Raw genomic sequence first — 25,582 nt, 5'->3', positions numbered from 1 at the left:
ACCTTCAGGCATTTGGAAATTGCTCCCAAGGATGAACCAGACTTGTCGTCTCCTTTTTCCCCCCTGAGGTCTTGGCTGATTTCCATTGATATAGGTCTTGGCTGATTTCCATTGATACATTTGTGGAGTGGTTGAAAGTTGAATGACTCTGACCTAAGTGTATGTAAACTTCCGACTTCAACTGTGTATGTAATAAATAAATATATACACACACTAATACTGTGAATAAAAGAAAACACTGATGATACCACAAACATGAGTCACGTAGCAAAAAAATGTAACTCCTTTATTTGGACTGTCTATCTGATCAATGCTGTATTTCAGATTATTCAAACAATGTGTGACAGTAAAAAAGTAGAGTGTGTAAGCATGGGATGCAAAATGTTCATTCATAAAACATTCGAAAAATGTTTGGGGAGTCCGAATTAAATATAAATTGTACAAGACAGAGATGCAAAAAAAAAGCCTACAACGTACTGCTTATTTATTATGTCAGGCAGGGACATTGACCACATCTGACAGACCACTGGAGAGAAGGAGTCTCATGTATGACAGGCTGGCTATGTACCTCATAATTCTGCGTGGCATGTGAAAATAAAGCCAGACTCATGAAGTGCACTTTCTAACCCATTTCACTGGAATGTAAACATATTCCTTGGCCAGTTGTTAGTGTTAGGCTAGACTCAAACTCACATATTATGGCTCAGATTGGCCATTTCATCCCTCTCTGCATCCTAAACCCCTGGCATGAACAGACTCAATTTAGCCTGGCCTAAAGAACTAAGCCTTTTCTACAAGTGGACTGGCTACCTCCTAAATGGAGGACTTACTTCAGGTGCCATTGTATGCATTGAGAGAAATTACAACCTGAGCCATATTACATGTCATGCTAGTATGAATGTATTATCAGTTTAAGCTTAGATTGAGATCATTGGTTGCCTATCTGAATCTGAAATTTGGGAACATTTTTTAAACCATTCGACTCTCTTAGTGAGCATGAATCTATTCATAAAGTCAGATCTATCCAAGAGCCAGCTCAGAGGAAAATCATGACGACTAGGACACTACTCTGGCTCAATAGCCAATCAGAGAGAGAGAGAGGAGAAGCTGTCACTGTGCAATTCAGGTGATATCAACGGCCTATCAGCCTGCTGCATCTGACAGTTCAAACACAAGGCCAGGCAATATCAGTCTTCTCGTCACTCAAAAACTTCAGGAGCACAGAGCAGAGGGTACAACAACATACCCTCATACAGGTCTCACTCACTAGACACTAGTATCTAGTCTAGTGAGAATGATGATTACAGCAAGTAGATAAGCAGCTGAGGGGGTAAAAGGCATCTGTCATTCTAGCTAGCTCACGTGTTAGAAGGCTTAGCTACGCGCTTTAGGCCTTACATATTGAGACAGTATATTAATGAGCACTGAAGTGCCAACAGTCATTTTCAGACCCATCATTACACATCACAGAACATGAAATGGGCACTGCCAGAGGGAGGTAAACAGTGCTATTAGGAGGTATCAACATTGAACTCCAGTCCCATCATCTCTGCTCTCTGGAGGATTTGTAGACATTGAGCACTACTGTGACTGTGCAACACTGCCCTCTCTCAATATCTACAACAATCGTTCAATTAGTGTGGGGGAAAACATGCAATTCTAGGAAAAAAGGACAAGTTATAAATATTAAGGGAGAGTAGTAAAACAAAAAAAGTGGAAAAGTCAAGCTTGTAAATAACCATGTTTACTAAACAAATAGACCAGCCATGGCTCTGCAGAAATAAAATGCGAATGGATATCCCTGCCTCGTGATGCAACCAAAAGGTGATCCAAACGTTAAGACCATATACATACATGCACCTCCGCTCTGCCACATTCAAAGACAGAGGTTGTATAGGAGTTTCTGATTCAACACTGATACCACAAAATAAATGTTAGGGTTTTACAATTGGAACACAAAGAGATCCAAACAGGACATATTTCAAGCACCTTAAAAAGTTAGCCAGAATAGATTCCCACCCTACGCTTTCTTACAGTTGCACCGGGGTCGGACAGGCTTCCTGTTTAGATTAAGACACTGCGGAGCCGGTGTGAGATGTTGCTTGGAAAACGTACCTCAATCCAGGGATGAGAAATGCGTTGTACACCGAATTGTCCCATTATCCCAACTGTTACACCGAGAATATTGAACGACTGCTAGTTTCATCCTCGTGGTAGGTAGCAGAAGCCACAGCAGCCAGTTTGGAATGGCAGTGTCAGCCAATCAGCTCCATTGTTGTTCAACGCGACATGCCAGTCCATAATGGCTGTTTGGGCTACTGAGGGCGAAAACTTCAGTTTACTTAAAAACTAGCAGTTGTTCAATATTCTAGATGTAACATTTGAGATAATGGGCCAATTCGGAGTACAAACGCATTTCTCATCCCTGGATTGAGGTACGTTTTCCGAGCTATAGATGTCTTAATCTGTCATCTTAAACTGTAAGTAAGCGTAGGGTCGAATCTATTCTGGCTACTTAAAAATTATGATTCATCAAATCTCTACACTGGCCATGGTGAGGAGAGGGGCAGGGTGAGGTGGGTACTGGTTCATTCTGAGAGGCAGAGACAGCGCTTCCGTTGCATTTTTCAGAGCCAATCATAAATGGGACCTCAGGGTAGAAACGGAATTCATTAAGGTTCCTCACACAGCATAACATAGTGAGGTAACTACTTGAAAACAGATGCACCAACAGCTCCCCTCTTGGAATTGTTTTTTTCATTTTCTTTACCAATGCAATTTCTCACTCAGGCCCCACATAGAACAAACCTCATCAGCCCTTATTCAACCCTGTGGGGTTTGCCTCGGCGCTTAACTTGCAAATGAGATTCATCATCATTTTTGTAGTAGGGAACAAAATATCAATGCAGACAAGTTCCAGCCGACACGTTACCTTCAAACCGCCATTCTTTAAACAATTACCATGTATACTGTCGCATTGGCCACTCCAAAAATCATTCTAACATAGGGATTCACACAGAGCCTTTCTCTTTGGCCTAGTAGAGGTGGAGAGGTGTCAGAGCCAGTAATACCCATGTTGGGTGTAAACCCATGCTGGGTACGTGAGGGGAATGAGCCAGGGTGTTGGGTGTCTCTACGTATAGGGCCTAACTAGCTCTGGCTGTAGCTAGGTAGGGTGGTTGTGTAGACAGCTGTAGTTGTGTTTTAGGATCAGAACAGCGCTACAGGCTGGTCGTGTGTGATTAATCGCTGTTCTAGTTCCCAATTCCACAGAGTGTGTGGGAGGCCAAGTGCCTTACTCCTGGTCGGGAGACCCTGGCGGTACAGTTACAGTATCTGGGGGTGAGAGGCGTGGCTCTGCGTGTTTCTGGGAGGAAAAGGAGAGAAACCTGTAAGAACACCCTTAAGACAGCACCAATCCTCCATTTTCCTCTCAAAGCTCAACAATCTGAGCCTCATTTTGCTCGTTTTAATGTCACAGTCCTGCAGAAGACATTGAGCATGTTGCACAAGTAACCTCTTCTCCCTCCTGTAATATAATAATCATCTGTATTCCATTTATAATAAACATACTTAAGTATAATAAAGTAGAAAAATATCAGAGAACATATACAGTTGTCGTTTTGTAGTGACCATTTTGCTTTGTTTTTTAAGCATATATTTTTGTGCTGGGCAAGAGAAACTGAACAGGCCTCAGTTGTAGTGAAGTGTCGGTTTGGTTTCTTCTTTTCACTGCTTTTATTTTCAAATTGTTGATGTTCGGTCAATTCCATCTACAGGAAGGAGGATTGTGAAGAAATTTATAATAGATACAAAATGTATTCTTTTTTCATTTTGATTTCATATCATAACTTTATTTCACTCTCTGCCACATACAAACTATTCAACAACATCAGAAAATTCCAGTTAACCTAAATGTGGTTTTAAATATCAGTCTCATAACACTTCCAAGAAGTTGGATGTGGGAGTGTAAGACGTGTGTTTTGACTCACCTCCTAAGGCATGCTCTGTCATACTGAGGCACAGTGACTCCAGCGTGGGGTTGATCTCCAGGTCTGCACCTGGAACTTGGCATTCTGGAAGACGAGACACAGGTCATTCAGTTACCCCGCTTGTGTGTGTACTATATCTGGACCATAAATCACTTATTTTTAAAAAACTGACAGATGCATTAGATATGGAGCCGTGTGAATGCGGTTTGTAGGGCGATGTGTGTGGGATGTGTAAGCTGCCGTAAAATTGGGTTTAGAAGGCTATGTGGGTGAAATGCATAAAGACCATGTATGATTGGGTTTGGAAGGAGATATTGCTGGGATATAAAAGGAAATGTGAATGAAGGTTGTAGTGACACGTGTATGTGTAAAAAGACAGTGGGAATAGAGATTGAAGCTAGGTGTGTCTAGTATGTGTAAAAGGACAGTGGGAATACAGATTGAAGCTAGGTGTGTCTAGTATGTGTAAAACGACAGTGGGAATAGAGATTGAAGCTAGGTGTGTCTAGTATGTGTAAAAGGACAGTGGGAATACAGATTGAAGCTAGGTGTGTCTAGTATGTGTAAAACGACAGTGGGAATAGAGATTGAAGCTAGGTGTGTCTAGTATGTGTAAAAGGACAGTGGGAATACAGATTGAAGCTAGGTGTGTCTAGTATGTGTAAAAAGACAGTGGGAATAGAGATTGAAGCTAGGTGTGTCTAGTATGTGTAAAACGACAGTGGGAATAGAGATTTAAGCTAGGTGTGTCTAGTATGTGTAAAAGGACAGTGGGAATACAGATTGAAGCTAGGTGTGTCTAGTATGTGTAAAAGGACAGTGGGAATAGAGATTGAAGCTAGGTGTGTCTAGTATGTGTAAAAGGACAGTGGGAATAGAGATTGAAGCTAGGTGTGTCTAGTATGTGTAAAAGGACAGTGGGAATAGAGATTGAAGCTAGGTGTGGATGGTATGTGTAAAAAGACAGTGGGAATAGAGATTGAAGCTAGGTGTGTCTAGTATGTGTAAAAGGACAGTGGGAATACAGATTGAAGCTAGGTGTGGATGGTATGTGTAAAACAGTGTATATGACGTTTAGAAGAGGTTGTGGTAATGTTTGGGAAGGGGGTGCTAGGTTCCTACCGTGCTGCTGGAACAGGAGCATGGTTTGCGAAGCTAGTGTGGACAGGGAGTATGTGTTGCAAGGACAGTGGAATACAGATTGAAGCATGGTGTGCTGCCCCCATTCTGGGACAAAGAACATCTGGGAATCACAAACATGCCACTCATCCTATATGTTCTACACCGTGTTAGTCTTCCCAGCACGATGACTACAAAGAGACTCTTCCAGCTATGATAATGAACCAATGCATATCAAAATGCAGTGCCTAACCCAAGTGTTTCCCTGGGTATTGCATTGATTAAACTGTCAGCACTTTCTGTGGTTGCACTTGTTAATCTGTCAAAACAAATGTTGTCTAAGGAAAGTTCATCACCCTGTGGGTATAATAACGTGTAGATCAATAGAATAATGTTAAATCTAATGTTGGCTAACTAGCTGTAACCCTCAATGAAAAAGACTTCTTAGAAAATAATTTCTCTTGTGAATGAATCTGACTTTCCTATAAATTAACTTCAGTGGGTGTATCCCATGCCAACAGGCTATATGACATATGATCCCATCCTATGACTGACCTGTCTGCCCTGGCCTGGCAGTGTGGGGCTGGTGAGGGTGTGGCGTGGGGAGGCAACCCCAATGCCACCTGGACTCAGGAGCCCCATGCGCCCGGCAGGGAGGCCACGAGGGGGCATCTGGAATGCCCTCTGCCCCCTACGTGCCAGACCCCCAGCACTCACAGAGCCTGCTGTGGGGAGGGAGTTGGAACCATATGCCCAGCTAGAGGAGGCAGAGAGAAAAGTCGTAAGACAGAGCCCTGGGGGAAATCCAGCTAGAGGAGGCAGAGAGAGAGAGAACCTGGACAAACTGCATACTAAAGTAGCAGAGAGAGCATGGCACAAAAACTCAGCTGCCATGACAGGAGAGTGAAAGATTAAAAGGAGAAGAGAAGTTCAGTGGTCTTACCCTTTCTGTCGGTACACAGGCATGTCCAGCATGGCCACAGGTTCTAAGGGACAACAGAACCTGCTGCATCACAAACAGACCAGCCTCTTCCTCTGAGTCTCTGTGAAAGCCTGAGAGACTTCCCAGACAAGATGAAACAAAGAGACAGACAGAGATAGTGATAATGAACCAATGCATATCAAAAGCAGTGCCTAACCCAGAGGTAAGAGACAGACAGAGATTAAACTGATAGACTTTCTGATGGTTGCACTTGTTAATCTGGGAGAGGTCAAAGACAAAGATAGTGATAGAGAGAGGGTGAGAGATCTGGTGAGCGAGAGAGACCCTGAGGGTATAAGGGAACGTAAGAGACAGACAGAGATAATGTTAAATCTAATGGTGGCTAACTAGCTGTAATGGTGAATGAAAAAGACTTCTAGAAAAGAGATTGATAGAGATCTTGTGAATGATGGTGACTTTCCTATAAATTAACTTCAGTGGGTGTACAGGCCAAAGGCTACAGACAGATGATCCCATCCTGATGACTGACCTGTCTGCCCTGGCCTGGCAGTGTGGGGCTGGTGAGACAGGGAGAGGTAAGAGACAGACAGAGATAGTGCCACCTGAGAGATGGTGAGCAGGAGCCCCATGCGCCCGGCAGGGGTAGAGACAGACAGAGATAGTGATAGAGAGGGGAGAGATGGTGAGAATGCCCTGAGACAGGGAGAGGTAAGAGACAGACCCCCAGCACTCAGTGATAGAGAGAGGGTGAGAGATGGTGAGTGGAGAGAGAGAGGGTGAGACAGGGAGAGGTAAGAGACAGACAGAGATAGTGATAGAGAGAAAGAGATGGTGAGCGAGACAGAGCCCTGGGGGAAATGGTGAGCTAGAGGAGGCAGAGAGAGAGAGAGAGGTAAGACAAACTGCATACTAAAGGTGAGCAGAGAGAGCATGAGACAAAAACTCAGCTGACAGACAGAGATAGTGAAAGATTGAAGATGGTGAGAAGAGAAGTTCAGTGGTCTTACCCTGGTGAGTCGGTAGACAGGCATGTGAGACATGGCTTTCCTTGAGACAGACAGAGATAGTGATGAGAACCTGAGAGATGGTCCAGGAGACCAGCCTGAGACTCTGAGTCTCTGAGAAAGCCTGAGATAGTGATAGGAGACAAGGTGAGAAATGGTGAGAGACAGACAGAGATAGTGAGAGAGGGAGAGGTAAGAGACAGACAGAGATAGTGATAGAGAGAGGGTGAGAGATGGTGAGCGAGAGAGAGAGAGGGTGAGAGAGGGAGAGAGAGCACATAGCAGCAAAAAACAAAACCCATTCCATTACTTTCTTAGTGCAGTGAAAGTTATCTTTACAACATACCGCTGAGAGTAGCATTACGTGTTGTTACACGTTGTTTGCAGCCTTGTCACATTTTAAACTACCAGCTGGCTGAATGTGACAAAGTTTAAATGTATTTATTTTATAGATGTGGTTTTGAGCAGTCTCACCTCATGTGTCAGACATTTCTCAATAAGCTGCAGGTAACAGCTGATATTCTCCTCGTCCGGCCTGGACACCAGTAGCTGAGTGCACACTGCAACACATGGACAGGAGGTTCACACAATGCAACACAACACCAACACACACAAACCCTCCAAAACTAATTCAAAATAAAACACACCAGCACACATCTCACATCCACAACAACCAAGAGCAACATTTGTCCAAATGCACTATATACAGTGCATTCGGAAAGTATTCAGACTCCTTGACGTTTTCCACATTTTGTTACGTTACAGCCTTATTCTAAAATGGATTACATGTTTTTTCCCCCTCAATCTAAACAAAATATCCCATAATGACAAAGCAAAAACAGGTTTAGAAATCTTAGCAAAATTATGAAGACACACACCCTCCCACAAAAAAATATTACCTTTACATACAGTTGAAGTAGGAAGTTTTTCCAACCACTCCACAAATGTATTGTTAACGAACTATAGTTTTGGCAAGTCGATTAGGACATCTACTTTGTGCATGACACAAGTCATTTTTCAAACAATTGTTACAGACAGATTATTTCACTATCACAATTCCAGTGGGTCAGAAGTTTACATACACTAAGTTGACTGTGCCTTTAAACAGCTTGGAAAATTCCAGAAAAGGATGTCATGGCTTTAGAAGCTTCTGATAGGCTAATCGACATCATTTGAGACAATTGGAGGTGAACCTGTGGATGCATTTCAAGGCCTACCATCAAACTCACTGCCTCTTTGCTTGACATCATGGGAAAATCAAAAGAAATCAGCCAAGACCTCAGAAAAAACAGACCTCCACAAGTCTGGTTCATCCTTGGGAGCAATTTCCAAATGCCTGAAGGTACCATGTTCATCTGTACAAACAATAGTACGCAAGTATAAGCACCATGGGATCACGCAGCCGTCACACTGCTCAGGAAGGAGAAGCGTTCTGTCTCCTAGAGATGAACGTACGTTGGTGCGAAAAATGCACATCAATCCCAGAACAACAGCAAAGGACCTTGTGACGATGCTGGAGGGAACCAGTACAAAAGTATCTATATCCGACATAACCTGAAAGGCCGCTCAGCAAGGAAGAAGCCACTGCTCCAAAACCGCCATAAAAAAGCCAGACTACGGTTTGAAACTGCACATGGGGACGAAGATTGCACTTTTTGGAGAAATGTCCTCTGGTCTGATGAAACAAAAATGTAACTGTTTGGCAATAATGACCATCGTTATGTTTGGAGGAAAAAGGGGGAGATTTGCAAGCCGAGGAACACCCTCCCAACCGTGAAGCACAGGTGTGACAGCATCATGTTGTGGGGGTGCTTTGCTCCAGGAGGGACTGGTACACATCACAAAATAGATGGCATCATGAGGAAAGAAAATTATGTGGATTTGTTGAAGAAACACCTCAAGACATGACTCAGGAAGTTAAAGCTTGGTCGCAAATAGGTCTTCCAAATGGACAATGATCCCAAGCATACACAAAGTTATGGCAAAATGGCTTAAGGACAACAAAGGTATTGGGTATTGGGGTGGCCATCACAAAGCCCTGACCTCAATCCTATAGAAGATTTGTGGGCAGAACTGAAAAAGCATGTGCGAGCAAGGAGGCCTACAAACATGACTCAGTTACACCAGCTTTGTCAGGAGGAATGGGCCAAAATTCACCCAACTTATTGTGGGAAGCTTGTGGAAGGCTACCCGAAACATTTGATCAAAGTTAAACCATTTAAAGGCAATGCTACCAAATACTAATTGAGCGTATGTAAACTTCTGACCGACTGGGAATGTGATGAAAGAAATAAAAGATGAAATAAATCATTCTCTCTACTATTATTATGACATTTCACATTCTTAAAATAAAGTGGTGTTCCTAGCTGATCTAAGACAAGGAATTTGTACTAGGATTAAATGTCAGGAATTCTGAAAAACTGAGTTTAAATGTATTTGGCCAAGGTGTATGTAAACTTCCGACTTCAACTGTAAGTAGTCAGACCCTTTCCTCAGTACTTTGTTGAAGCACCTTTGGCAGCGATTACAGCCTCGAGTCTTCTTGGGTATGACGCTACAAGCTTGGCACACCTGTATTTGGGGAGTTTCTTCCATTCTTCTCTGCAGATGCTCTCAAGCTCTGTCAGGTTGGATGGGAAGCGTTGCTGCAAAGCTATTTTCTCCAGAGATGTTAGAGTCCGGGCTCTGGCTGGGCCACTCAAGGACATTCAGAGACTAGTCCCAAAGCCACTCCTGCGTTGTCTTGGCTGTGTGCTTAGGGTTGTTGTCCTGTTGGAAGGTGAACCTTCACCCTAGTATGAGGTCTTGAGCGCTCTGGAGCAGGTTTTCATCAAGGATCTCTGTACTTTGCGCCGTTCATTTTCCCCCTCAATCCTGACTAAACTCCCAGTCGCTGCCGCTGAAAAACATTGCCACAGCATGATGCTGCAACCACCATGCTTCACCATTGGAATTGTGCCTGGTTTCCCCCAGATGTGACACGTGGCATTCAGGACAAAGAGTTCAATCTTGGTTTCATCAGACCAGAGAATCTTGTTTGTCATGGTCAGAGTCTTTTAGGTGTCTTTTGGCAAACTCAAAGCGGGCTGTCATGTGCCTTTTACTGAGGAGTGTCTTCCGTCTGGCCACTCTACCATAAAGGCCTGATTGGTGGAGTGGTGCAGAGATGGTTGTCCTTTTGGAAAGTTCTCCCATCTCCACAGAGGAGCTCTGTCAGACTGACCATCAGGTTCTTGGTCACCTCCCAGACCAAGGCCCTTCTCTCCCAATTGCTCAGTTTGGCCAGGCAGCCAGCTCTAGGAAGGGGTCTTGGTTGTTCTATACTTCTTCCATTTAAGAATGATGGAAGCCAATGTGTTCTTGGGGACCGTTAATGCTGCAGACATTTTTTTGGAACCCTTCTCCAGATCTGTCCCTCAAAACAATCCTGTCTCAGAGCTCTACGAACAATTCTTCCGACTTCATGGCTTAGTTTTTGCTCTGACATGAACTCTCAACTGCGGGACCTTATATAGACAGGTGTGTGCCTTTCCAAATTGTTTTATTTCACCTTTATTTAACCAGGTAGGCTAGTTGAGAACAAGTTATCATTTGCAACTGCGACCTGGTCAAGATAAAGCATAGCAGTGTGAACAGACAACACAGAGTTACACATGGAGTAAACAATTAACAAGTCAATAACACAGTAGAAAAAAAAGGGGGAGTCTATATACATTGTGTGCAAAAGGCATGAGGAGGTAGGCGAATAATTACAATTTTGCAGATTAATAACACTGGAGTGATAAATGATCAGATGGTCATGTACAGGTAGAGATATTGGTGTGCAAAAGAGCAGAAAAGTAAATAAATAAAAACAGTATGGGGATGAGGTAGGTAAAATGGGTGGGCTATTTACCAATAGACTATGTACAGCAGCAGCGATCGGTTTAGCTGCTCAGATAGCTGATGTTTGAAGTTGGTGAGGGAGATAAAAGTCTCCAACTTCAGCGATTTTTGCAGTCACTGGAACTGGAACGAAAGGCGGCCAAATGAGGTGTTGGCTTTAGGGATGATCAGTGAGATACACCTGCTGGAGCGCGTGCTACGGATGGGTGTTGCCATCGTGACCAGTGAACTGAGATAAGGCGGGGCTTTACCTAGCATGGACTTGTAGATGACCTGGAGCCAGTGGGTCTGGCGATGAATATGTAGCGAGGGCCAGCCGACTAGAGCATACAAGTCGCAGTGGTGGGTGGTATAAGGTGCTTTAGTGACAAAACGGATGGCACTGTGATAAACTGCATCCAGTTTGCTGAGTAGAGTGTTGGAAGCAATTTTGTAGATGACATCGCCGAAGTCGAGGATCGGTAGGATAGTCAGATTTACTAGGGTAAGTTTGGCGGCGTGAGTGAAGGGAAATCATGTTCAATCAACTCAATTTACCATAGGTCGACTCCAATCAAGCTGTAGAAACATCAAGGAAGATCAATGGCAACAGGATGCACCTGAGCTCAACTTCGAGTCTCATAACAAAGTGTCTGAATACTTACATAAATAAGGTGTGTTTCTTTATTATTAATATAGTTGCTAAAACGTATAAAACCTCTTTTCGCTTTGGGCTATTGTGTGTAGATTGATGAGGAACATTTTTATTTAATCCATTTTAGAATAAGGATGTAACGTAACAAAATGTGGAACAGTCAAGGGGTCTGAATACTTTCTGAATGCACTGTACAGTCGTGGGAAAAGATTGAGAATGACACATATATTAATTTTCACAGTCTGCTGCCTCAGTTTGTATGATGGCAATGTGCACATACTCCAGAATGTTATGATGAGTGATCAGATTAATTGCAATTCATTGCAAAGTCCCTCTTTGCCATGCAAATTAACTGAATCCCCAAAAAACATTTCCACTGCATTTCAGCCCTGCCACAAAAGGACCAGCTGACATGTCAGTGATTCTCTCGTTAACACAGGTGTGAGTGTTGACGAGGACAAGGCTGGAGATCACTCTGTCATGCTGATTGAGTTCGAATAACAGAATGGAAGCTTCAAAAGGAGGGTGGTGATTGGAATCATTGTTCTTCCTCTGTCAACCATGGTTACCTGCAAGGAAACACATGCTGTCATCATTGCTTTGAACAAAAAGGGCTTCACAGGCAAGGATATTGCTGCCAGTAAGATTGCACCTGAATCAACCATTTATCAGATCATCAAGAACTTCAAGGAGAGCGGTTCAATTGTTGTGAAGGCTTCAGGGCACCCAAGAAAGTCCAGCAAGCGCCAGGACCGTCTCCTAAAGTTGATTCAGCTGCAGGATCGGGGCACCACCAGTGCAGAGCCTGCTCAGGAGTGGCAGCAGGCAGGTGTGAGTGCATCTGCAGGCACAGTGAGGCGAAGACTTTTGGAGGATGGCCTGGAGTCAAGAATGGCAGCAAAGAATCCACTTCTCTCCAGGAAAAACATCAGGGACAGACTGATATTCTGCAAAAGGTACAGTGATTGTACTGCTGAGGACTGGGGTAAAGTCATGTTCTCTGATGAATCCCCTTTATGATTGTTTGGGGCATCTGGAAAAATGCTTGTCCGGAGAAGACAAGGTGAGCACTACCATCAGTCCTGTGTCATGCCAACAGTAAAGCATCCTGAGATCATTCATGTGTGAGGTTGCTTCTCAGGCAAGGGAGTGGGCTCACTCACAATTTTGCCTAAGAACACAGCCATTAATAAAGAATGGTACCAACACATCCTCCGAGAGCAACTTCTCCCAACCATCCAGGAAGTTTGGTGATGAACAATGCCTTTTCCAGCATGATGGAGCACCTTGCCATAAGGCAAATGTGATAACTAAGTGGCTCGGGGAACAAAACATTGATATTTTGGGTCCATGGCCAGGAAACTCCCCAGACCTTAATCCCATTGAGAACTTGTGGTCAATCCTCAAGAGGTGGGTGGACAAACAAAACCCCACAAATTCTGACAAGCTCCAAGCATTGATTATGCAAGAATGGGCTTCCATCAGTCAGTATGTGGCCCAGAAGTTAATTGACAGCATGCCAGGGCGGATTGCAGAGGTCTTGAAAAAGAAGGATCGACACTGCAAATATTGACTCTTTGCATCAACTTAATGTAATTGTCAATAAAAGCCTTTGACACTTATGAAATGCTTGTAATTATACTTCAGTATTCCATAGTAACATCTGACAAAAGAAACTGACAAAAGACACTGAAGCAGCAAACTTTGTGGAAATGAATATGTGTCATTCTCAAAACTTTTGGCCACGACTGTAAACGTACTCAGCCCTGTAAAAGCCTTTTTCCTCTCTTACCTTTACCCATGACACGCGTGAACTGCCCAGCAATGTCGCCGTCTGAGATGGGTGTGACTGAGGACTCTCCGTCGCAGGGAGGGGGGTTGTGGGGCTGGAAGCCCTCCTGGGCCAGGTCCTTGTCCTCCCCAGGGTTGGTGTGGTCTGAGGGGGATCCACTCCCCTCCATATCTCTGTGGGAAACACTGGGAGGGCTGTAGCTGTAGACCTTGATAGGGGTGGTGATAATCTGCTGTAGTTCCTGTAGGGCATTACGCAGGTTGCCCCCCTCCAATATATCCTGTTGGATCAATCATAGCATTATCTTATTAGCAAAGCGGTCTTGAAGTATGATAGGAAATTCACGGAACTTGCTGGTTAACATTTAATTGAAAGAAAATGTGAGTCGTATCATATCTAAAATATTGGTGATAATTATAGTGGATATGTTCATTCACATTTAATTGGATTTCTTCATATAAGCCACAGGGATCCAAATGGAAACAGTTAAGTTGTTCAGAACAGCATGCCTATCATGAGATAAAAGTGAATCTGAAATGGTTTTAAAATAATAGTGATGACAGTATGTGATTTACCTTCTCTAAAGATTTGAGAACGCTTGGCCTCTCCCGTAGCTTCTGGACACTCAGGGCTATCTTGTGCCGCGCACCTTTGGTCACATTCTGGAAGACGACAAAGAGTTAACAAAAGGAGGAATCATTGCTCACAGAAACATGGACATCCAGATATCCAGTTACTAAATAACACTTCTGATCACCATCTGTTTCATTAAAGCTATGGAGCAGAGCCAAGACGTTTATCTGTGCTGGGGAGGCTGTGTATAACTGTATAACTCTATGCAGCGATGATTCATTTCATGGCTCATTGAGGTATCACTATGCTGGACAAAAAGTGGGCCGTATCTATTCAACACTGATGAGGAGGGCAGGGGAAAGAGAGGACTAACGAGAGAAGCTGACCAACCTGTGACAAACGATGACAAACCTGTGACTCCAGGTGGTGCTCTGTCAGAATCATCATCTCCTCATAAGTCATCTGGGAGAAAAGTGCTGCGTACTTATGAAGACGGAGGCTCTTCAGCCACATGGGCACATCTGAAACAGAAAGTAGAAAAACAACATGCTCAGAAGTTATTCTTCTCCTGCTGAGTCCTTGTAACTCTAGTCCATGAACATTGAGAAGGATAGAACTCTAACGAATATTATACAACAGGTGGGTCTAATCCTGAATGCTGATTGGTTAAAACAGCATTCCAGGCAGTGTCTATTCCACAAGTCGCCACCGGCTAAAATCTATGACATCAAAATGCCTATTTACTCTGTTCCACCTGACTAATCCAATGTGTCATCAGCCCAGCCAGGCAACTTAGAAACTTGACCTCCACTATAAAAAGTATCAAGACCTTATCTCACATTTCTGTAAGACTAACATGTAGTTTTCCACAGCGGAGATTTGTATAAACCTTGCAGTCTGTCTCTCCGACATTTACGACATTGTTTCAATATTCAAATTGAATCTCCTGTTGTCCCATAGTAATGAACGAGTCGGGAGTCGACGAGACAAACAGGCAGGCAGAGTTTCTCAGCCAGTCGAAATTATGAATCAGCTGGCATCATTTCTATGGATATATACAAAAAAATGTCAATTGAAAAAAGGTAAAACAAAACGCAGCTAATTTGCAGTCTTTCCGGCTTCAGTTTGAAGTGATTGTGTTACTGTAGCTGTGTTGTTGGCTAGCTCCTCTGAACAACAGTGTCCTGACGAGTGAGCACATTTTCTATGCCAGGCGAAATTGTGCCTCATTAGCTCATTGTTATGGATGTATCCAAATAAATGTCACTATTAAACAGCTTAAACAAATGCAAATACTTTGCTGTTATTCTGGCTGACTACGTTAGCCGTAGTTGGCTAGCTAGCAAGCAAGGGATAAGTACGTTGCCAGCCAGTATGGCAATGGAACATTTAGAACGAACAACTGGGTCGCGTCCATTGATACAGACCAAAAAGACTGAATGACTGGGTCGCGTCTTCAGCAACCATAGATTTGTGTCGGGACTATATATTGTGGAAGGATGAAATAGTATGAATAAATTAATCAAAATAATGTTTTTCATTAAAATGTCAATCATTATTTGAATATGTTGGTAACACGTTGTATAAAAGTGAGAATGCCCTCAAAGCCGGTGTTTGGAGACTAACAACACCTGTGCCAATATATCCTCCAAACAGCGGCTTCTCAGGTATTATCACTTAAATAGATACTGCTCTGGAATGCTTGACGTATCTGTGCAGTGCATGTCAAAATAAACACTTTAGATCTATTAGTTGGAGAACGCTGTCCTACTTCATTTTCATGGACATCTGGAGCACACGCAAACAAAAAAAAACAAACACGAGGGGAGACCAAAAAAATAACATCCCACTGACTGGGCAATTCAACCATCGCCAAGTGCAGTAGCCATTGGCATGTCATGGCTTTTGCCAGAGTGAAATACCAACAACAATGTGACCGACCCTGGCCTGTTGTTGGCTTTAAACCCCTGGCGTATTATGGTTGACCTCCTGACCTTTCATGCCACTGCCATCCTCCTGGAAGGTGTTTCTGGAGCCCTGGTCCTCAGTCTGCTCGCTGCCTGAGGATGCCACACTACTCTGGGGGGACAGGGGGGCGTGGTCAAAGGCCTGTCGCCCCCCCAGGTCGTCCTGGCTCAGCCAATCTGCGCCACAGACCTGGGAACTGGAGGGGATTAGGGACGAGGACCTCTTCAGAGGACTGGGCTGGCCCATCTGACCCATGCCTGGCAGGGGACAGAGTAGGGTCAGGATGTTAGAGACAATCACAGTAAGCCATCCCTTTAATGAAGGCTAGGCCTAAACAGAGAGATTCTTTAGATGTGACAATATTACAAAGATCACAGACTAAATAGTTGATTAATAGCATGATTACATAACCACATGAAGAAAAAGTTGTATTGTATCTCAGTTATGTTTAGCATATTCCTATTCACCCCAACAACACATCCTTGCTCTCCCTCAGTCTGTCTTGGTAGGAGATGTGAGCCACTGACCTGCGTTGTTGCTATTTATGGGCGAGGGCATCCCACCCTGGAAAGACATGTGTCCGTTCTGCCCTGCAGGGGAGGAGCTAGAGGAGGGGGGCTTGTCCAGCCAGCCATGGCCAGGGTCCAGGACCTCTGCTGAGCCCGGCCACTCATCTGAGCCCTGGCGGGGGTGGTAGGGGCCAGAGGGGGGCCGGGAAGGCGCTGGGTAGCCCGCGGAGAGGTGCTCCTCCAGGTGGTTGAGCCACATGGCCAACGAGGTGCGGTCGTCCAGGGTGGTGGCCGGGTGGATGAGGGCGTAGGACAGCAGCTGTCTACTCTCTTCCACAAACAGACTGCTCTCGATGGTGTGGCTCAGCACCTTCTGCAGCAGCTTCATGTACTCACACTTGGCCTCACTGTTGCGGGGCTGCAGCAGGGGCAGGTGGGACAGCAGCAGGGACACCGCCTTTTCCATGGGTTCCAGGTGCCACTGGCTCACAATGTCTGGAGAGGTGAAGGACAGCGGGGCAATTGTTTACAAGTAAAATAAATTTTTACAGGTTGTAGGTCTATTTGCTACATGGTTTTTACACCATAAGATAGGGTATACCGGTAATACAATATGACTAATCCAATAGGGTTTCAAATGTGTTCTTCAGAAATCTGCAGTTATTAGCTACCTGCATTGTTGGCCTCAGCCTCCAGGATGTGGATCTCAGTGCAGTCTGCCAGCCAGTGCTCCAGGCAGATGTGCAGGAAGCGGGCCTGGGTACGAGATGCTCTCTTCAGCAGGGACAACAGCGCCACCGTCTGCTCACACTCGTTCCAGCCCTTGAACCAGTCCGTCAGGATGCCCACCTGGTCTCGGAACATCATGGCGAGTTGCCAACAGGAAGGGGGGTGGGAATATGTGGGTGGGGGTTAGGGGGAAGACTGCTTGCTCACACACAGGTTCAATCTGGCCCCGCTCAGTGGCTGCTTTTACACAACAGTCCTGGGATCCCCTCAAAGTGGAGCGAGGGGCCCTCACATGGTTCAGATGCAGGAGATGGGGGTGCTGAGGGGAGGGCTGGGAGAGGGTGTGTTAAACCAGCTGGTTGTGTCTTAGACAGGAGGGTTCTCTCTCAGGTGCATCAGTATCAGCATCATCCAAATCCTAACAAATCAACGGAAAGGAAAACTACATAAGATACACTGAACAAAAATATAAACATGTAAAATGTTGGTCCCGTGTTTCATGAGTTGAAATAAAAGATCCCAGAAATTGTTCATACTCACAAAAAGAGTATTTCTCTCAGATTGTGCACACATTTGTTTACATTCCTGTTAATGAGCATTTGTCCTCCTTTGTCCTGCCAAGATAATCCACCCACCTGACCGGTGTGGCATATCAAGAATCTGATTAAACAGCATGATCATTACACTGGTGCACCTTATGCTGGGGACAATGAAAGGCCACTAAAAATGTGCAGTTGTCACAATACAATGCCACAGATGTCTCAAGTTGATTGACATGCAGATTGCAGGAATGTCTATCAGAGCTGTTGGTGCCAGAGAATTTAATGTTCATTTCTCTACCATAAGCAGCCTCCAACGTTGTTTTAGAAAATTTGGCAGTACATCCAACCAGCCTCACAACTGCAGACCACATGTATGTCTTGTGGGCAAACGGTTTGCTGTCAACATTGTGAACAGAGTGCCTCATGGTGGCGGTGGGGTTATGGTATAGGCTGTGGCTCCAATATAATATAATATAATAACCATAACGTGAGACAAACAAACTTACACCAGGGGCCAATCACAAAATCTGACACTAACCACGTTTCCATCCAGTTTCAGAAATGTTGACAGAATGTTTGTCCAGCATGGTGGGATCTTTCTGGGTCGGTAAAATGAATGATGGGACAAATAGCGGTGGAAACTATTTATTGCGCATTTGTTGATTCAACAACCATGTCGAGGTATATTTGCAGTCACGCGATGCTATGTTGTGTGGTCTTCCCAATACTTAAAAAAGCATTCCGTTTATTAGGCTACAGATGCAATAAGTTATAATGAACTTAACAGGGTGGTGAAAGTGCACGGTGGTGAGCGTGACGCTCCTTTTCAATAAATATTGAGGGTCTTCATTTGTACACTACCGGTCCAAAGTTTTAGAACTACTCATTCAAGGGTTTTTATTTTTTACTCTTTTCTACATTGAACAATAATAGTGAAGACATCAAACTATGAAATAACACATATGGAATCATGTAGTAACCAACAAAAAGCGTTAAATGAAATTATATTTTATATTTGAGATACTTTAAAGTATCCACCCTTTGCCTTGATGACAGCTTTGCACACTCTTGGCATTCTCTCAACCAGATTAAACTGGAATGCTTTTCCAACAGGGTTCCCACATATGCTGAGCACTTGTCCTTCACTCCGCGTTCCGACTCATCCCAAGTTGAGGTCGGAGGATTGTTGAGGCCAGGTCATCTGATGCAGCACTCCATCACTCTCCTTCTCTGTAAAATAGCTCTTACCCAGCCTGGAGGCTGTTGAAAAACAAATGATAGTTCCACTAAGACCAAACCAGCTGGGATGGCATATTGCTGCAGAATGCTGTGGTAGCCGTGCTGGTGAAGTGTGCCTTGAATTCTAAATAAATCACAGACAGTGTCACGAGCAACGCATCTCCACACCATAACACCACCTCCATGCTTTACGGTGAAGAATCTCATATTTTGATTTGTTTAAAACCTTTTTGCTTACTACATGATTTCATAGTTTTGATGTCTTCACACATTTTCTACAATGTAGAAAATACTAAAAACAAAGAAAAACCCTTGAATGAGTGTATGTGTGTATGCTGTGAAATAATGATCGCCGCTTAGCTACCAATTAACAAATAAGAATGATCTTACTCATATCCCTCATAATACAACCTAACCAGTTCAATTTATCAGCGAACTGTTGTCTAGAGAACATGCACAGAAACAAGTTCGGGCACATTTGCCATTTATCGTAACAGTTTGCTTGTGTGACAAACTATTTAAAATTATTATTACTTAAAATAAACCATTGATAGAGTGTAAAATGCAATGGAAAAACATTAATTGTACAGTGGGGCAAAAAAGTATTTAGTCAGCCACCAATTGTGCAAGTTCTCCCACTTAAAAAGATGAGATGCCTGTAATTTTCATCATAGGTACACTTCAACTATGACAGACAAAAAGATGATTTAAAAAAAAATGAATTTATTTGAAAATTATGGAGGAAAGTAAGTATTTGGTCACCTACAAACAAGCAAGACTTCTGGCTCTCACAGATCTGTAACTTATTCTTTAAGAGGCTCCTCTGTCCTCCACCAGAGTTACCTGTATTAATGGCACCTGTTTGAACTTGTTATCAGTATAAAAGACACCTGTCCACAACCTCAAACAGTCACACTCCAAACTCCACTATGGCCAAGACCAAAGAGCTGTCAAAGGACACCAGAAACAAAATTGTAGACCTGCACCCGGCTGGGAAGACTGAATCTGCAATAGGTAAGCAGCTTGGTTTGAAGAATCAACTGTGGGAGCTATTATTAGGAAATGGAAGACATACAAGAACACTGATAATCTCACCTCAATCTAGGGCTCCAGGCAAGATCTCACCCCGTTGGGTCAAAATGATCACAAGAACGGTGAGCAAAAATCCCAGAACCACACGGGGGGACCTAGTGAATGACCTGCAGAGAGCTGGGACCAAAGTAACAAAGACTACCATCAGTAACACACTACACCGCCAGGGACTCAAATCCTGCAGTGCCTCAACTCGTCGTGTTTGGAGGACAAAGAATGCTGAGTTGCATCCAAAGAACACCATACCTACTGTGAAGCATGGGGGTGGAAACATCATGCTTTGGGGCTGTTTTTCTGCAAAGGGACCAGGACGACTGACTAAAGGAAAGAATGAATGGGGCCATGTATCGTGAGATTTTGAGTGAAACCCTCCTTCCATCAGCAAGGGCATTGAAGATGAAACGTGGCTGGGTCTTTCAGCATGACAATGATCCCAAACACACCGCCCGGGCAACGAAGGTGTGGCTTCGTAAGAAGCATTTCAAGGTCCTGGAGTGCCCTAGCCAGTCTCCAGATCTCAACCCCATAGAAAGTCTTTGGAGGGAGTTGAAAGTCTGTGTTGCCCAGCAACAGCCCCAAAACATCACTGCTCTAGAGGAGATCTGCATGGAGGAATGGGCCAAAATACCAGCAACAGTGTGTGAAAACCTTGTGAAGACTTACAGAAAACGTTTGACCTCTGTCATTGCCAACAAAGGGTATATAAAAGTATTGAGAAACTTTTGTTATTGACCAAATACATATTTTCCACCATAATTTGCAAATAATTCATTAAAAATCCTACAATGTGATTTTCTGGATTTTTTTTCTCATGTTCATTCTGTCTGTCATAGTTGAAGTGTACCTATGATGAACATTACAGGCCTCTCTCATCTTTTTAAGTGGGAGAACTTGCACAATTGGTGGCTGACTAAATACTTTTTTGCCCCACTGTATGTTTTTTAAATTCAGTACATGAGAATTATTACGCAAAAGTGTTCATGTGCACTAAGTCATCACGCACAGCCTTTCATCCACAAGTCAGTTTTGATGGAAACAAACTGGTGGGAAAAAGTGCATATTTTTTATGCATAATTTATAATATTCACATGAAAATCTGTCACAAATTGGATGGAAGCCTAGCTACTGTTCACTTTAAAATGTATGTCAAACATAAAACAATGATTGCAAAGTAAAACAAACCATACACAATGACAACTTTTACAATTTCAACAGAAAATGTTACTAAAACACAATTACTTGAAGAATAGAACGACGGCACAGTCATTATGTTAACAAATGTTGCATATGCACGATTCTTCATCAAAAGAAACTGCGGCCCTCTCGTGACAGCGAAGATTTTAAAAAAGAAAGAAGGTGAAAAGTTAATTTCCGGCAATTCTGTAAAAATTTTCCATGGGGCAGAGAAAAAGATGCCATTTTAAAGCAAGTTTGTTGCAATCCTACACATTTTGCCATGGGGCACAAAGGTTTAGCAATTTTATAACTTGTAATTCTACTTATTATGCCCTAGGGCGGAGAGAAAAATGTGCAGTTTTACAACTAACTCACTGCAATTCTAAACATGTTGCCATAGGGTGGAGGCAAATGTTTGCCGTTTTTAATATGATAACTAATGGGCCCTACCCCGGTCGGTATTTCGACAACGCTTACTACAAGTTTAGATAGATTGGTAAATTAGTCTAGTGGCTAGCTAAAAACATTTTGTTGACATGGGCGGGCTAATTGAGTGACTGCTGATGCACAACCAAATTTCAAAATTGCACCTTGTGAATTATATTATTCTTCCAACAGTAAGTTGAGACCCCGACTGAGTAACTCATTTTATTTTATTATTTAAATTGGTCTGCAGGCCTACAAACAGGGGGGGCCATGCGCACCAGTTGCCCATCCCTGATCTAGGCTACACGTGTGCTCTAGCCAACAGCTCGCAGAAGGCGCTATTAGCTAGAGTGCACGAGCCAATACCAGCGTGGGCACATGCTATATAAAGCATAACAAATTTGTGAGGAAAATAATCAGTAAAGTTGAAAATATGATGGAAACACATTTATCTTGTATTTTTTATTCCTTACGTGAATAAATTAACTTTTGTGGTAAAATTATGTGCACTACCTCATCACGTAGTGCTTTTAATCTGCAACAAGTCAATTTGATGGAAACATCTGGTAAAATGTGCATAGTTTTTATGCTCACTTTAGAATATTCACATGAAACTTTTTCCAATTGGATGGAAAGCTAGCTAGTGTCACTCTGTTACAGTGGAATTGCCAGAGTAAAGATGGTCTCTGTACAACACACTAATATTTAGGCCAGCTAATCATAATGCAGGATAATCAGCTTCATGGTGCAGTGAAAGTAGAGCACATTATTGCCAGCATCATCACTTCAGCATCAACACAGAGAACTTCCATGCAGTATGCATGCACATTTCTATTGACCATTCAGCCAACATCTATGAATGTTTGATAAAGCCAACATCTAGGCCTAACTGCCCAGTCAATGCATGAGTTTGTTTGACTTGAAGCAAAAAAACAAAGACTACATGATCTCCATGCAATCTACATGGCTGTTATATATTCTTAGAACAATAAATACTAAGTGATGACTTGCAATACAGCTTGTTACAGGGTAAAGTAATGATGTCACAGGTTGCCAATAGGCCATGGCATGATCAATCAAATCTGAAACAGTCATCCAACCATCCCAGTATTGCAATGACCACCTTTAGTTGTGGGTATAGAACTTGCAATGCCTAGTTGTTATGTTTCATTTACATAAATATAACTAGCCTGGTCTCATAGGCTAGACTTAACATAGTAAACTTAAATCCGGGCACTCAAACTACCATAATATGTTATGTTTGGTTACACCAGACAGATGTTAATTTATGGTAAAAACGAAAGTAGGGTGGTTGTCGTGGGGTGGGCGTATAACGAGAACGTCTAGCAACCCAAAGGTTACAAGTTGGAATCTCTTCCCTGACAACTTTTTAGCTACTTTGTAACTACTTAGCTAACCCTTCCCCTAATCTTAACCCTTTAACTAACTCCTAAACCCTAGCTAACGTTAGCCACCTAACCAGAATTAATAAGATATTGTACGTTTTTGCAAATTCGTAAAATATATACAAATTGTAATTCGTAACGTATCATACGAAATGGATGTTAGACATCCACAAATTAATACATACCATACGAAACGTGACATATCATACTAAATGGAGTGTCTCGGATTTACGTACAGAATAATACGAAGCGTTCTGAGACCAGCCAGCATCCTATAGATATTTGTCCAAGTTTTTTTTTTTAAACAGAACGTAACGTTAGTAGCTAAATTCTGGCCAGGATGGTCTGTATTAGTAGTAACTAGCTCCCAAACAGAAGGTGTATGCTATTCTAACTAGGCTAACGTTTGCGTAAGACAGTCCAGAAACAAGGGCCTGTCTACAGAGCTAACGTTACTCATCTACGTTAGCTAGTTTGTTGGTAGACGTAGCAAGTTTATCAGTAACTATGTCAAACGTAGCTAGCTAACGTCAACTCGCAGCCTTACCTATGCAAGTTAGCTTGCTAGCTACGTTTGACCAGGTCATACGTGTAGTTAGCTAAGCTAGTTGGTCAGAAAACGTAAAAACAAACCTGTGTGACAACGGTGACGTTTCCAGGGTACGGCTTTTGCCAGGGTGTATTTGATGGGCTGGGGGGCAGTTAGCTAGCTAAAAAACTAGCACCAGGCCTTCACCGTGTAAATTGATGGGAGATTCAGGAATGGTAACGTTACTGTTTTTCAGTAGCGACGTTGCTGTTGGAATGTCTCTCTATTTTTCATCTCGTAAAACGACATTTGAGTCCTCGCGTTGCAAAGGTCCTCCATGGCCCATTTAGAAAAAAACACGTCAGATTACTTACATTATATCCACATCCCATTCTCCAACCTCTAGCGGTTGGTTTGTTTACCTTCTTTGTAAATTGTCACTTGTTAGCTAAAGTAGCAGGCAGCTATTGCTTCCTTTATAAACGCTGGATGAGACGAAGATTTCGATCCAACAGTTGTCGTTGGTTGCTTTGAAAATAATGATTTTCTGATTATTTCAAAGATAACATTTAAAACAGTCTAGCTATGTACACCATGTTTATTTGAGCACAGAGAAATAGGGAAAGTACGCTTGGCTCAATCTAGCTAGCCAACTTCGATTCAGATTTGACGCAACGTCGGAGACCAACGTAATGGCGTTTGGGCGGGGTAAACAAAGAGAAAAGTCCCCCATCTAGTGGATTAAACGCAAACACCCACACCACTACTAAACTGAAGTTGATCGATATGATCACAGAGTATACATTATATTGACCAGATACTCAAGTGGCCACTCTAACAATGGAAATAAATGTCTTAAAAAATGGAAGGCAGTCGGGAGGAGGCAAGATCAGGTGGGACGATTCTAGCCAATTTTTTAAATATTTTTTTTATTTCACCTTTATTTAACCAGGTAGGCCAGTTGAGAACAAGTTCTCATTTGCAACTGCGACCTGGCCAAGATAAAGCATAGCAGTGTGAGCAGACAACACAGAGTTACACATGGAGTAAACAATTAACAAGTCAATAACACAGTAGAAAACAAAGGGGGGAGTCTATATACAATGTGTGCAAAATGCATGAGGAGGTAGGCGAATAATTACAATTTTGCAGATTAACACTGGAGTGATAAATGATCAGATGGTCATGTACAGGTAGAGATATTGGTGTGCAAAAGAGCAAGTAAATAAATAAAAACAGTATGGGGATGAGGTAGGTGAAAATGGGTGGGCTATTTACCAATAGACTATGTACAGCAGCAGCGATCGGTTAGCTGCTCAGATAGCTGATGTTTGAAGTTGGTGAGGGAGATAAAAGTCTCCAACTTCAGCGATTTTTGCAATTCGTTCCAGTCACAGGCAGCAGAGTACTGGAACGAAAGGCGGCCAAATGAGGTGTTGGCTTTAGGGATGATCAGTGAGATACACCTGCTGGAGCGTGTGCTACGGATGGGTGTTGCCATCGTGACCAGTGAACTGAGATAAGGCGGAGCTTTACCTAGCATGGACTTGTAGATGACCTGGAGCCAGTGGGTCTGGCGACGAATATGTAATGAGGGCCAGCCGACTAGAGCATACAGGTCGCAGTGGTGGGTGGTATAAGGTGCTTTAGTGACAAAACGGATGGCACTGTGATAGACTGCATCCAGTTTGCTGAGTAGAGTGTTGGAAGCCATTTTGTAGATGACATCGCCGAAGTCGAGGATCGGAAGGATAGTCAGTTTTACTAGGGTAAGCTTGGCGGCGTGAGAGGGCAGACGCGTGTAAACAACAGGCACAACTCCGATATAAAGTGTTTTTTCTCAAAGTTGCCGGCATGTTACGTGTCCTACTTATTTCAGTACAGTTGTAACAACCTAAGCATTACGAAACTTCTATTCGATCAAATAAGCCACACGTAGCAAATAATCCATGCAATGTTTGTTGCCCAAATTCAACATCCTCATGACCTCCATACAAAAACACCACCTGCGGGAGAAGAGAGAT

General features: G+C 43.2%; 1 protein-coding gene across 1 annotated transcript; it reads right to left on the bottom strand.

Annotated features, from left to right (window-relative positions):
* Nucleotides 1–260: 260 nt before the first annotated feature.
* On the bottom strand, nt 261–24,246 carry LOC112265540 (protein Smaug homolog 2). Its single transcript, XM_042294946.1, has 14 exons — nt 23,663–24,246; nt 17,091–17,566; nt 16,438–16,914; nt 15,937–16,167; nt 14,354–14,463; nt 13,945–14,031; nt 13,370–13,649; nt 7,533–7,618; nt 6,135–6,164; nt 6,055–6,092; nt 5,643–5,868; nt 5,115–5,235; nt 3,993–4,076; nt 261–3,773 (listed from the first exon to the last, which is right to left on the bottom strand). The coding sequence occupies exons 2-14, from the start codon at nt 17,284–17,286 to the stop codon at nt 3,745–3,747; spliced, it is 1,995 nt and encodes a 664-aa protein (XP_042150880.1). The 5' UTR covers nt 17,287–17,566; nt 23,663–24,246; the 3' UTR covers nt 261–3,744.
* Nucleotides 24,247–25,582: the final 1,336 nt, after the last annotated feature.

Source organism: Oncorhynchus tshawytscha, linkage group LG13 (assembly GCF_018296145.1).
Source record: "Oncorhynchus tshawytscha isolate Ot180627B linkage group LG13, Otsh_v2.0, whole genome shotgun sequence".
Lineage (NCBI taxonomy): Eukaryota > Metazoa > Chordata > Actinopteri > Salmoniformes > Salmonidae > Oncorhynchus > Oncorhynchus tshawytscha.
This window is presented reverse-complemented; position numbering and strand designations above follow the sequence as displayed.

Coding starts and splice junctions, on each gene's coding strand:
- LOC112265540 (XM_042294946.1), bottom strand. CDS start 17,286: ATGATGTTCCGAGACCAGGTGGGCATCCTGACGGACTGGTTCAAGGGC. Junction 16,168..16,437: donor CATAAATAGCAACAACGCAG/GTCAGTGGCTCA, acceptor GTCCCCTGCCAG/GCATGGGTCAGATGGGCCAG. Junction 3,774..3,992: donor GACAGAGCATGCCTTAGGAG/GTGAGTCAAAAC, acceptor TCCTTCCTGTAG/ATGGAATTGACCGAACATCA.